Source organism: Mastigoproctus giganteus, chromosome 1 (assembly GCF_048544385.1).
Source record: "Mastigoproctus giganteus isolate SK-2022 chromosome 1, ASM4854438v1, whole genome shotgun sequence".
NCBI lineage: Eukaryota > Metazoa > Arthropoda > Arachnida > Uropygi > Thelyphonidae > Mastigoproctus > Mastigoproctus giganteus.
Window position 1 is genome coordinate 243,012,150 of NC_143575.1, and position 13,850 is coordinate 243,025,999.

Here is a 13,850-nt window from a genome sequence, read left to right on the forward strand (position 1 = left end):
TTACTACCTCTTTGGCAAATTAAAAAATTACCTGTTAATATATTAACAAACTTGGATGACTATCATGCAATTGTGTGAGTATTTGTAGTTTTTTTTTTTTTTTTTTTTTTTTTTTAGGAAATAACTGGAGTCCTTAAAAATATCAGCTACAGTTCTAAAAAAAAATTCTTAAAATTTGAGTAACAGAAATAAGGGAAAAAAAATCTTAAACTTGAATAAAACAGATGGCCATGATTTCTAGATATGACCCACAATTCTACTTATACAATCAAATTAGAATTTCCCTTTTGTGTCTTTATACTGAGTAATGAAGATTTTCATTATACTTTATGAAAATAAATGTACAGGAAAGGATTAAATGAGGGTTTTTTTTTTTTTTTCAATGTATCAACGAAATTAATAAAGACATGGCTCGAAATTTTCCAATGAAATATTTATAAAATTACTTTACCTTATCTTAAATTTGTAGTCACCTAATTTGTTTAAAGCTACAAATTCCTCATTGGGCTTAACAGGCACACTACAGACCTGTAAAATAAAATTAAGTTCCTTATTTAAAAATCAAGACAACCAAAATTTTCATGATTAACACGTTGGCTTATTCTGCTTGCTTCTATATGTCAGTAATAAGGGAAGCATAATCTTAATTAGTAACAACATTTTATATTCGAACATTTCTTAAAGTGTATGAATATTAGTTATCTTAAATGGTTACAAATATGTCTAAAATCAATTATCAATTTATTTCATCAGGTAAGTCATTTCTCAAGAGCTTACCTGCAAATGTAAAGATTGCCCGATTCTCATATTAATGATGTATCTTAGTAGTATCTGTATAATTAAATATCATTAACACCTCTCCTGGGGAGGTTGGTGAAAAATGTAACTAGTTCAGTATCATATTGCAATGTAAGGAGCTTACCCATCTTCCCATGAAATATGAGGGATGTTCAATAAAGAATGATCACAACTGTTCATGAATAACAATACTACCTTGCAACTTACACCCGAGTTGTGGAATTTAAAACCAAACCAAGCAACTGTGCAGTTGACTCTTCCACATGGTGTGAATTTATCTGTCAGTCTAGTTTATGCCTGTTCAGTTTCACCAATATAATAATGGATGTGATATGTGAGGAACAGTATGCTGCTCACAAATTTTGTTTCCATCTCAGGAAAACATCAACTGAAGCATATGAAATGTTAAAAGAGGCTTATGGTGAATGTGCACTTCCATACAGCACAGCTCACAGGTGGTTTAGAATGTTTAAAGATGGATGGGATTCAATCACAAAAATCAGCAGCCCTGGAGCTCCAACCACTGCTGGTTTTTTTTTTTTTTGATAGTTGTTGGCGCATCAGCTTTTGTGGCCACAATGCACCTCACAAGGTTTTTGCATTTTCTACTCTGATCCAAGCCCGAAGCGGGATTCGAACCCGCGACCTTTAAGTGGCCAGGCATGCACTTTACCCACCTGGCTAGCCTGGTCGGCAACCACTGCTGTCACCACAGAAAACATAAACACTGCTTCTGTAATAGTGAGAGAAGATTGTAATATAACAGTAAGGTAGCTAGCTGGCAGAGATGTTGAGAATATCAGTAGGAAGCAGGCATGGTATTCTCCATGAAAATTTGCATATGATACATGTTTGTGCACTCTGGTTCCAAGACTACTCACACCTGAGCAACATGGAGGTTTTTCGGGAGCTGCAACAGATGGTTAATGAAGATGGTGAGATTCTGCACAAGGTGATAACAGTGGATGAGACATGGCTTTATCATTTTGACACAAAGAGTAAGCAACAAAGCTCTGTTTGGAAGCATGTGTTATTGCCAACATAAAAAAAAGCAAAAGTTGTTGGCTTCTGCAAGAAAGATTATGGTCATATTTTTTCACATTCGTATCAAACAACCACAACTGCACACAGGTGGGTGGATTCTATATTACAACAAAGCAAGGCCTCACATTGCTCACACTGTCATTGAGTACTTAGCTAGCATTAATATCAAATGTGTTCTTCATATGCCTTATAGCATTGACCTTGCACCCTGCAATTTTTTTTTTTATTTCTAAAGTTAAAGAAGGAGCTGCGAGGAAAACATTTCCAGTCATCAGGAAAAAAAAGTTGTAACAACATTGGAGCAATTCTCAAATGCATGTCAAAAAATGGTTTCTATCATGTTTTTGAAGAATTGCAGAAATATTGGAGTAGGGTGCATTTCATCAAATGGGAACTACTTCGAAAAGGACAATCAAAATATGGATGATCAACAAAGGCATGTTGTGGGAAAAAAATTATGATCTTTCTTTACTGAACAGCCCTTGCAGCTTGTATCTTTTGTTACAATGTGCCTGGGTGAAACAGTGGTCACCGAGTGCTAAAGTTGCTTTTTTTCTTTTGAGGGGAGTCATGTGAATTTGGTGTAGGCCAATTCATATGTGATGATTGACAATTCATATATGATAATTTGGTAATATATGAGCATGCCACATTTAGGGTGCTCCTGAAATGGTTGTTGAAGCCTACTACTATAGCAGTTTGTCTGAGGCTGTAAAAATGGAAGCAACTTTTCAGAAGAAAGGAATGCACCTGAAGCCTATATTATTCCAGTAGAAATATATAAATAATACAACTTACACACAGTATCCTGATGTTGTGAGGCATCAGGATACTCTCTGTAAATTGCATTTATTGGTCAGTTTGCCTGTTTTACAAGATGAAAAAGCCTGCATACTTTGAAGAAATAGCAAGGTGTGAAAAAAAAAGCACCTATGAAAGTCCCATCTCCCACCACATGTAGATGGGACTAATTAGTTAGTTATTTTGTTTTTAGGAGCATTAGCAACTAAGGCCATATTGCTCCGGGATATGCGGTGGTCATTCCCTGACCTTTCCGCATCCTCCATATTTGGTGGTGACGGGCTTGAACCCCAGTCTATCAAGAAGCGTGTGCTACGCACTGCTACTCCTTCCCAACTGGCTACAGAGGTGCCTAGATGGGACTAAAACCCAAGCCTTTTCAATATGGTGTGGAAGGACAGCAATCATACTCATCATACTAGCAATGAGGATGAATAGATGGATGGGATGGAGTACAGGAAGGGAAAAAAAAAAATTAAAAACTTGCAACCACTGCTGCCAACTTATGAAAAGATGGAGATTTCTGGAGCCAGAAAAAAACTTACTGACACTGAGAAAAAACATTCAAATGGTTACTTTTTTTTATGGACGGCTGTTTAAATCCATACTGCCCTAGTTCAGTAAGGATTTGAGTGGAGTTTTAAATTTCACTTGGTCTAGTTTCATAGCAGCCAATATAGTAGTACCCAGTATTAAGCTATGCACGTTTTTTTTTTTTTTTAAGTACATTCATTTGCACAAAACAGATAACCAGTAATTATATTATGCTATGCCAGTCAGCCTTGTAATAATAAATAGATTAATAAAGCATTCTGTTTTGTTTTATGAAGTGAGATCTTTTAAATTCAACATACAGTAGACTGTCGAAATAACGGCACCCCAAATAATGGAACATTCGAGCTAACGGCACATTGAGGTCAAACGTTTGCATATGGCACAGATGTCTTGCAGTGACAAAAAAAGAAAACGGCAAGTCACATAATTACTGCATTTTTTTACGTTTGCCATTTTGAAAGTGAATTCTGTACTGATATCACGGATTATACCACTGTTTTACATTTATTTTAAATTAAAAACCCCTCACTATGGCTCCTAAAGTTAATAAACCTCATACAGGGAAGAAAAGAAGAACAACATTAAAGCTTAATGACAAACTTGATATAATCCAACCTATTATATCAGGGTAACTATTATATTAACATTAGGGTCACCCGGAAAGTTAATTCATATACCCATGTCAATTGTGTCTGTAAATTGCGTGTGCTCTATAGTAGATTTGTCAGATGAAAAACCCATTTCGTAGGGGGGGGACCTTGCTAACTATGCCTGAGACCGACTAACTCAGCCATGGAGTGAAAAAAGTCCATAAAAGTGCTCCATTCAAATCCTGCCGGATTTGAATGGAGGCCTTTTCCATCCAGTCTGGGAAGGACGGTGATGATACCACTGTGCTACCGACGCAGACCAAATTTGATACAATAAAGAAAATAGAATGGGGAGTAGGAGTGTATTAATTAATGGCAGAATATATAACATTGGATCATCAACATATTTATGTTTTTTATGTGCAGTTAATAAAATTGCATTCTTAATCTATTTCTTATTTAGCGTTATTATTTCTGCGTTAAATATATTAAAAATAAAACTTTCTAGATAATCGAAATAAGGGCATTTTGAATCCTCGAAGGTGCCGTATTCTGAAAGTCTACTGTATAAAATGCTAAGTAATCACTAAAATTTTACAAAAACTAGTGTGCCATACACCACGCAATGAATTACTAAAATGGGTGTAATCATAAACTTTGTAATGTTATTTTAACATTAAATTTTTTTTATCACCCCCCCCCACCATACAGGCATGTCAAAAAAAATTTTAGTGAATGAGTAAAGAGCACAAAAAGCACCACAACATCACCGATCTAACAGATACTTTGTTTTAATTAATCTTTTTTTTTTTGTGTATTTTATATGTCAACATATTTCCAATTACTGACTTCAGCTGAACCTCTCTTTCTGCACTTTCTTTAATTTTATAAATGCCATGACAAAAGCAAGTCCAATTTTAACCTTTTATCTCCAATTTCTTCGTTTCTGTGATATTCACTAAATTAAGTGTATTGTATTACATTATTATGTTTTGTCAAAATAATAATATAAAACTAGTTGTTTGTTGTTTGGTTTTTAGGAGCATTAGCAACTAAGGCCATATTGCTCCGGAATAATGCGGTGGTCATTCCCTGACCTTTCCACATACTCCGTATTTGGTGGTGACGGGCTCGAACCCCGGTCTAATCAAGAAGCGTATGCTACGCACTGCTGCTCCTTCCCACCTGGCTATGGAGTCACCTATAAAACTAGTAATTTAAATAAATATATATGTATATATATATATATATATATATAGTAAACTCTTTAAAATCCAGTACTTTTGGGGGTTGAGATGTGATGAATTTTAAAATTTTTAAATTTTAAGGTTTTAGAGTGGTACGCCTGGGTAGTTAAGTAGTTTAAGATCACATTTCATTAAATATTAAGTACAAACAACTGAACATAATTACATCTGTACATGTTTATAATGACTGTCTTATTCTTTCATCTGTTTTTGCAGGCAACAGGATTTAAACTGCATGGATAACTGCTTTACAAACTTGAATTGCATTGAATTGTACTACTATTGCACTACTTTCAACAGATAGATTTAGCTATATTACAACTTTTAATACTGATATCGCATGGCAGCTCATATCAAACAACTTCTTTACAACTATTTTGTCTGAGGGTTGTTACTAAAGATCACCTGCCATCTAATGAGAGATCAATTACTCGCAAAACAGGCTGCCATAGCCTAATCTTTTAAACAAATGTTTGAAAGTACAGTAAACCCCCGCTATTCGCAGGCGTTACGTTCCTGAGAAATGCCGCGAATACCGAAAACTCAGTTATGGCTCCCATAGTAATAAAGGGATTCCGTTCCAAAGTATGAAATATACATGTATAAGAAAAACTAGTCTAAAATTTTGTCTATGTATGTATTATAGGTACTTTCATAATATGACTATGTACATAGTGAAATGCAAACATATGGCATCGAAATGAAAATAAGAAACAGTTTAATATTAAATGTAATATTTATTAGAAATTTCAAACAAATCTTTCAAACTAGCGCCTTTGCTAGCTAAAAAACTTATCCCGCCAGTGCTATCACCAGTTTCGCTAAAGTGTTGATAAAGGAATTTTGCCCTTTTACGAATAATGAGTGAACTTAACGGAATTTTATTTTGAGTTCGGTCTTCTATCCACAGATTTAAAGCTTTTCCACTTTTTCTAATTTAATATCGAGTTACAGAGCAAATTTTTGAAGCGATTCGTGCATTTTCACGGACACTACGGCGGATTTTTTCTTCCGATTTCTTGATTGATCGTACCGTTGACTCATTGATTTTATAATGTTTTGCCACTGAGAAGACACTTTCACCATTAGAAATTTTGTCTAATAACTCAATTTTATTCGTCAATGTCATCACCTTCTTTGAAAATTTCAAATTCTCATTTACCTTGTTATTCGCAGCCATATTTTTGTATGGGTTAGAAAGAACTTTATCCAAATAAAGTCACTTTCTTCTGTTAACACACTCGAAAAAGTATGTTTTACACAGCAAAATGGAAGATTTATCAATTTTGTAAGCATATCAATTTATAAATTGATAAATTTATTCAATTTTAAAAGCATATAAATTAAAAACAAACGATGAAACCTTCCATGGCAAGCGCATAACAGATACCGAACAAGGATTAGCGAGAAACATCCACGCTCGCGATTTTGTCACCCCTATCCCCCCCCACCCCCTGGCGCCTCCGTAGCCAGGTGGGAAGGAGCAGCAGTGCGTAGCACACGCTTCTTGATTAGACCGGGGTTCGAGCCCGTCACCACCAAATATGGATGATGCGGAAAGGTCAGGGAATGACCACCGCATATCCGGAGCAATATGGCCTTAGTTGCTAATGCTCCTAAAAACCAAATAACAAATAACTAACCCCCCCCACCCACTGAGCGCTGTTTTGACTGGGAAAGATAATTTTAGCCACGCCCATGTTTTTTTATGGCGGAAAATGTTCACGGCGCTTTAAAATTCACATTTTTTTAGGTTTCATTTTATGTTAAATCAGCGACTGCGAATACGCGAATACAGATACCGCGAATAGCGGGGGTTTACTGTAGTGCAATACCAGGAAAACTTATTGCAAAGGCAAGTTTGTTCTACAGTAAGAATTAGGACAATTGTATTATCTATGCAGTTTAAATCCTGCTGGCCACAAAAATAGATTAAACAAAATATGCAGCTTCGGATTTTAATTCAATTGTTGGGAAATCACCCTACTTTTAGAAACTTTTTCTTCCAATTTGACAGAAGAAAAACCAAATTTTTTTCAAGAAAACTTCATTGGGAGGCTGATGAACTCAGTCATAAGTGTAAAGTGTAAAGTGTGTTTGGTGTCAAGCGGCACCAGGGGTTTCCCCCATCTCCGCATTGCTTGCATTGTGATGGGTGTGCCAGTTTACTGGAAATGCCAGAGATTCAAAAGTGTATGGATATTGTACATGTGTAGTGTCGTGTACCGTTGTTCATCTGGTCATTTAGCCGCTGGACCCCTACTGAAGCCCAACGTTGCCCCACTTTAGCCCCGTGGAGGCAGACCAGGAAACACCAGTCGACTAAGATTTACTCTGGCAGGTCCTGCCACCTAATTTCCTGAGATTTCAGTGGCTAGGACCTTTAAAATAAAAAAAAAAAAAAAAAAAATATATATATATATATATATATAAACAAATATATATATATATATATATATATATACACATACATATAAAACACACACAGGTGTGTATATATATATATACATATACATGCCACACACAAACATATATACACACCCTCTATGCGCTTGCGTGGCAGGGAGGCGCTAGGAATGGGAGGCCGAGAGTAGTGGGCGAAGGTGATTTTAGATTGTGTGGGGCATTGCGTGCAGGTAGAGTGGGGAGTAGATTGAAGACTGGGGGGGAAAGGCAGAGACATGGAGCCGATAGAGAAGACAGCTCCAGTTTACAGTGGGGCAAGCCCATGCCCCACCAGAGAGTAAGAATGGGGGTGGCGCGTGGGGGGGATACGGTGGAATAGTTGAGACAGGCAAGGGAGCTGGCTCAGGTCGCCAATACGGCGTGCATGCAGAGACTGCGATTTGTTCATGTGGCATTTGGTATAGACTAGTAGGATTGAGCCACTTGTAGGATTTAACTCCTCTTCTCTGATGTCCGTGTGAGCCAAGTTTGGTCGCCTATTTGGAGGTCGCTCTTTGGAAATGGGACCCGTCCAGTTAAATCAGATTTTAGCATCCATAGGATAATGCGTAGAGGGCTGCTCGCTGCTTTTGGTGTATACTCCGTCTGTAGGTCAAGACTGAGTATTCAAGAAGCAAATCCTGGTCCATTTGATGCTGGAGATGTAGGTTCAATAAGTCTGTCAATTCAGTGCAGTTAATGCAGCATTTGTTGAGTAGTCGCTCAGGGGACCCATGTCCCGTCCATGGATATTTGGAAGAGTAGGATTTATTGTCCATTAGGGCGGATTCCATTGTTGTTTGGGAGAATGGATCTGTCAACCGAAATGCAAGTCCGGGTCGTATATTGTGCACGGAGGCTGTGCTTGCTCTTTTGTTTGGAGGTTGCCCTTGGGAGCCATGTCCCGTCGGTGAGTCAATTTGCAGAGAAAAGGAAGTGAGTATGGTTGAGGTGAGTTTCAGTTCTGCCATGATGTCCAGCGTTATCCACTGGGGTAGAATTGGGAGGTTCTCCCCCCATACTCCTCCTGTGACACGTGTTCCGTTTGGTTATAGTTGGTGATGAGTTGGGATATTTAATGGTCCTACCCCAGTAATCTGGTATGGATGGAATTATAAAAGTTTCCACTTGATCATGGAGCTTTCAGATTTGGAGTGCATGGAGTACTACATTTGTCCTTGTTGTTCGTGATTTGGAGGCAGTGGAAGGGTTAGTCGTCTAGTGTATAGGCTCTGAGCAAATTCAGTTAAGGCTTTGTAGGTTGTCCCATCCTCCAGCAGGTGGTGCTCCTGGTCTTTGGGGTTGCAGCGCACTTGTGTGATCAGCTGGGCACGTAGATCATCATACAGTTCACACTCATGCATCTGGTGATCCCAGGTTTCGGGGGAGCCACAGGCACATGCAGGATTGTTTGCGATTCCAAGGAGATGAAGCTTGTGACGGATTGCTCCGTGTCCTGTAAGGAGGTAGGTGACATGCAGTCCGGGGCAAAACCATGTCGGAAATATAGGGTACACTTGCTCTAGATTTGGAAGGAACTTTCGCGTGACTTCTCCCTTATCAGAGTCTGTCCAGCGCTGTTGCCAGATTGATCGGAGGTAGATTTGAAGCTTGTTCTTCTCGGCTTTCCAATTGCTTGTCGGATCTGTTGTATGGTCCAGATATGTTGTAACCTTTCCCCGTCCAAGCTGCTGCAGCATGCCTGTTCGGGTAGCCTCGAGGTCGAGGGGCAGAGCCCCTGTAATCACTTGCAGTGCGTGGGTCGACACTGTTTTGCATGCACGGGTGAGGGTCAATAAGATCGGTCTATGTATAATTTCAAGCCGTCGGCGATTTACCGCGGTTGAGGCCTTGTGGTACCATGCGCCAGAGGCATATGTGATTGCCGGGATGATTGCTGCTTTATAGAGGGTCGCCAGAGTACGCCTTTTCAGCCCCCAGTCTCGGCGTGTAACTCTGGCGAGCATGGCTGCATAATTTTTTATCTTATTCTGCACATACTTTAGGTGTGGAGTGAACGACCGGTTCCTATCCAGGATAACTCCCAAGTATTTCAGTTCAGTAACTAGCTTGATAGTTCTGTCTTGTATTCTAATCTGTGGTGGTCTGGTTGGGGTTAGGTAACCCTTCAGTAGGATGGATTGAGTTTTGGTGGGCGAGATTGTGAGACAGTGCCTTTCCGTCCATTCTCGGAGTTTGGTTAGCGCTGTGTTTGCAAGAATTTCCATTTGGGCTCTTGAGTCTGCGGCTAGCACCAGGGAAAGGTCATCGGCATACACCAGTGCTTGTACGTCCCCTAGGTCGAGGTGGAGAAACTCGTCCAAGACAAAGTTCCACAGGAGGGGACCCAATACAGAGCCCTGCGGGCATCCCCGGTGTACTTGGCGCTCGACCCTGCAGTATGGCGCCTGAACTAAGACCCTTCTTCCGCTCAGGTAGCTTTTTATGCAGCTGTACAGATTTATCGGCAGATGAGCTGCCCTGAGTCTTGCGAGGACGCTCAGCCACCAAAGGGCATCGAACGCCCCCCGCAAAGTCGATAGAGATGAGAAGTAGATATTTCTGTGAACAGTTTTCTGCCATGTTCAGGATGCGCTCCAGTGGGTCCAGGGTGGAGTTTCCTGACTTGAAGCCATATTGTCCGTTGGCAGGAAGATTTGCTGTAGAGTAGTGTATTTCGATTCTCTGTTTGAGCAGTTGTTCTAGCACTTTACTGAGCACAGAGAGGAGTGCAATTGGTCGGTAGGATTCTGGTAAATGTGGCTGTTTAGTTGGATTTTTGAGAATTAGTTTCATGCTAGCAACTTTCCAATCTGAGGGGAATGCGCCAGAGTGAAGACAGTGGTTGTACAGTTCCAGGAGCAGGTCCGGGGTAAATTCGGCCACCTTCTTGACCAGTTCTGGCTCAAGCATGTCAAGTCCAGGGGTTCTTTTGTTTCTAATTTTGTTTATGGCAATTTGGAGTTCTAGGTGAGTAAAGGGATCCTCTACCTGGGGCGACTGATAGGCCTCATTGGCCTGGCATATCTGTTGTTGTTCATGGGTGTTGTCTCCTTCTACTGGTTTGAAATTGGCATTTAATATATTATTGATGGTGTCCTGCCAGTTGTTGGTCATGGTGCCTTGGGGGGTGATGGTGGAGGGTATCACCTCTCCCCTGGGCAGCTTATTTGTAGTTATTCGGTAAATGATGCTCCATGGGCTCGAGTTGCCCACAGAACTCAGTCATAGTGAGAAGAAAGCCCAAAACTGTTTCTGCCCTTTCCAATCCAGATCGATGCATTCCAGGCTTGAAACCGTTATTGGAAAAGCCAGCAGCAAAAGTGTTAAGTCAAGACAATCTTATAAAAAAAAAATGTCACTTTTTTTTTTTTTTGCACAGATTCTTAAAGGCAAATGTGGGTGTTAATATGAATGCTAGATTGCTTTCTTAATATTTCTGAATTGTAATTTTATTTATTTATTTTATTTTTTTGTAAAATGTGCCGGATTTTAAAGTGCTGAATTCTTTAGAATTTACTGTATAAACTTTTAAACTTTGAAAGACTGTTTACCATGCAGCATGGATATAGACTGATCATCTTTATTTTCACATCATATGAACTGATCGTTGTACTGCTTGGTTTATGAATAAAAGATGGACAATGGTAAATTAGAATAGATTTTTACAAAGGTAAAAAATATTGGCAGCACTCCAATTTGGCATGAATCTACTTTGTTGGAAAGAATTATTATGTATGACAAATAGCCCCTCTAGCTCTATGATGAATCAGCTACCAGACACTACTTCACAGTGGCATAGGTCAGCTCAGATAATTATGTTAGGAGCAATATTTGGTTACAAGAGATTTATATTTTTGTATATTACTCACATTTCTCTGTTATTTTTTCTGAAACATAAAAAAATAAGTTATGGTACGTTACTGGCAAAAATTGTATTTTGGGAATTGGATAATGATTCATCATAAGCAGTCCTGAATTATCCAACCTGCATGATATAGGTCTCTACAATACTTTTGCTACTACAATATCTTTTGATCTCTCAGTCAAATACACCTTAACGCTTATCTGTATTTCTTCTTTTCAATCTTTGGTATCTGACCTCCCCCAACATACATCCTCTAGTGTCTCTTTAATTACCTTTTCTACCTGCCATTATCCTTCAATGCAAGTTACCACTATGGATAAAAGGTTGGTTGAGTGGCAGGAGCATGGTCTCTTCATGAACTAGTGCTATTAGTATAGTCTCACACGGCTCACTGCTAAGCCCCTTACTGCTTTCAATATTTATTAACAATACTCATGAAGGCATATTAAGTTTAATGTTGAAGTTTACTGATGACACAAAGGTTGGCAGGGTGGTTAATGTAAGGAATCAGTTTGCTACTGCAACAAGACCTAGAAAAATTATGCAGATAAGCTGAGGTGCAGCAATTGAAGTTTAACACTGATAAATGCAAGGCACTGCACATGAGTTGCAGTAATTCTAAAATAACATACCAATTGGGTGATACCAATGAAGAAATTTAAGTGCTTGCTATCTGGGAATCTAAAACACTGACGGAACTGATATTCAGGTGACGTTCAAGTCAAGTGGACATAATTTTGGCAAAGTCTTGTTGGTCTGTTAGTAACCCTGGGTATAATCCCCATGGCAAGTCCTGAAATATGGTACCTAGCACACTGTAGGTAACCAGAAGGGCAGCATTCCATTCTTAACCCCTGTTTATGTTGGTTTGCACCTGGGTGGTAGAAACCAACAGAAGCAGGGGTCAAGGTGTGATGCCCACACCACACTAGATGGAGGAATGCCGCCCCTCTGTATTATCAGGTAACACTAGGTGGTAGATGACTCTCATCAATTGGTGCAATACCACCACATTGCTTATTGGAGGTTTGAAGTGGTGGAACTCATATTTACTTTCCAGAGCAAAGCTCTGGCAGCCCCCATCTCTTCCATCATGCAGTATGGTTGGTTTGGTTTTTTTTTTTTTTTTTTTTAAAGAGCATTAGCAACTAAGGCCATATTGCTCCGGGGATATGCGGTGGTCATTCCCTGACCTTTCCGCATCCTCCGTATTTGGTGGTCACGGGCTCGAACCCCGGTCTAATAAAGAAGCATGTGCTAAGGACTGCTGCTCCTTCCCACCTGGCTACGGAGGTGCCTCATGCAGTATGATTGATGTCTTTTGAGGTTATGATGAACACCATGGCAAGATACAATTTTCCTTACATCTTGAGGGTATAGCTCTAAAACTGTGTTCGAAGGCCAGCTGCTAGATAGTCCACCAATTGGTAACTCTTTAGGAAACTTCTGGATCAGCTAGAGTATAATCTCACACCCTCTACTCTGCCAGATAGTGACTGGAGGGAGTCCAAGTAGTATCTATGTGGGGGGGGGGGGGAGCATTGTCGAGGCCGCTTTATGTCAAGGAGCTGGGTATATTCTTATGTGTAAGCCATTCAAAAATTTCATTACTTCAAACAGCAATTCCCCCACTACCTTTTCTTACTACTGAATACACCATGAATTGCCAAACTAATAGATCAAACTTATCTGCAAAAAGATCTAAAGCTCCCCCTCCCCCAAACATTTCCTTGTTCGTTTCACAAATATATGTTTCCATTTACTGTCCGCCAGACCACATGTACTTTTTCTGCCAGAATCCCAGTTATCGGTTAATTCAACCACTGCTCATCTCAGTTGTCCAAATTATTCGTTGTATGATTCTTTTCGCTTTTTTTTTTTTTTTTTTTGATTTGGTAGTTGTTGGCGCATCGGCTTCTGTGGCCATATCGCACCTCCCAAGGTTTTTGCAGTACTTTGATCCAAGCCCGAGGCGGGAATCGAACCCGCGACCTTTGGGTTGCCGGGCAGGTACTTTACCCACTCGGCTAGCCCGGTCGGCCTCTTTTCGCTTGAAAGGTGGTACTTGTGCATACGTCAATTTTGATATTCCTGTCAAAGTAATTTGGAATCTCCTCTTTTCAATCTTCTCTGGCTTATCTCTATCTATTCTGTCAAATTCATCTGTTGCCTCTATCATGAACTCCACTAATCACTTGGAACTATTTGACTTCCTCTCTTTGAAACAACTTTTTCCAGTCCAACTTTCCTACCATTGAGATCATTTTCCTTGGTGATTTTAATTTTCACAACTCCAGCTGGCTTCCATTTTCTAGTCAAACAGACCTAGCTGGTCAAGATGTTGAGGTTTTGCAATTAATAATGACCTCGCACAGATTGTTCATTTATCTACCAGAATACCAGACAATCTTAACCTTGATCTCAATATATACTTAGCCAGCACTCTTGTTCTTTTTCTAACAAAAAACCCTCTAAGTACATGGTAGAGGTCAGTGGTCCTCT

At 39.5% G+C, this 13,850-nt stretch overlaps 1 protein-coding gene across 2 annotated transcripts in view; it reads right to left on the minus strand.

Moving 5' to 3' along the window:
* Positions 1–13,850, minus strand: part of LOC150091711 (uncharacterized) — a 295,133-nt gene that overhangs the window by 82,757 nt on the left and 198,526 nt on the right. For both annotated transcript variants that reach the window (XM_090376590.1, XM_090376580.1), the window contains exon 11: positions 452–528. In XM_090376590.1, coding sequence (XP_090232716.1) covers positions 452–528 — 77 coding nt within the window. The remainder of the gene's footprint in view (positions 1–451; positions 529–13,850) is intronic.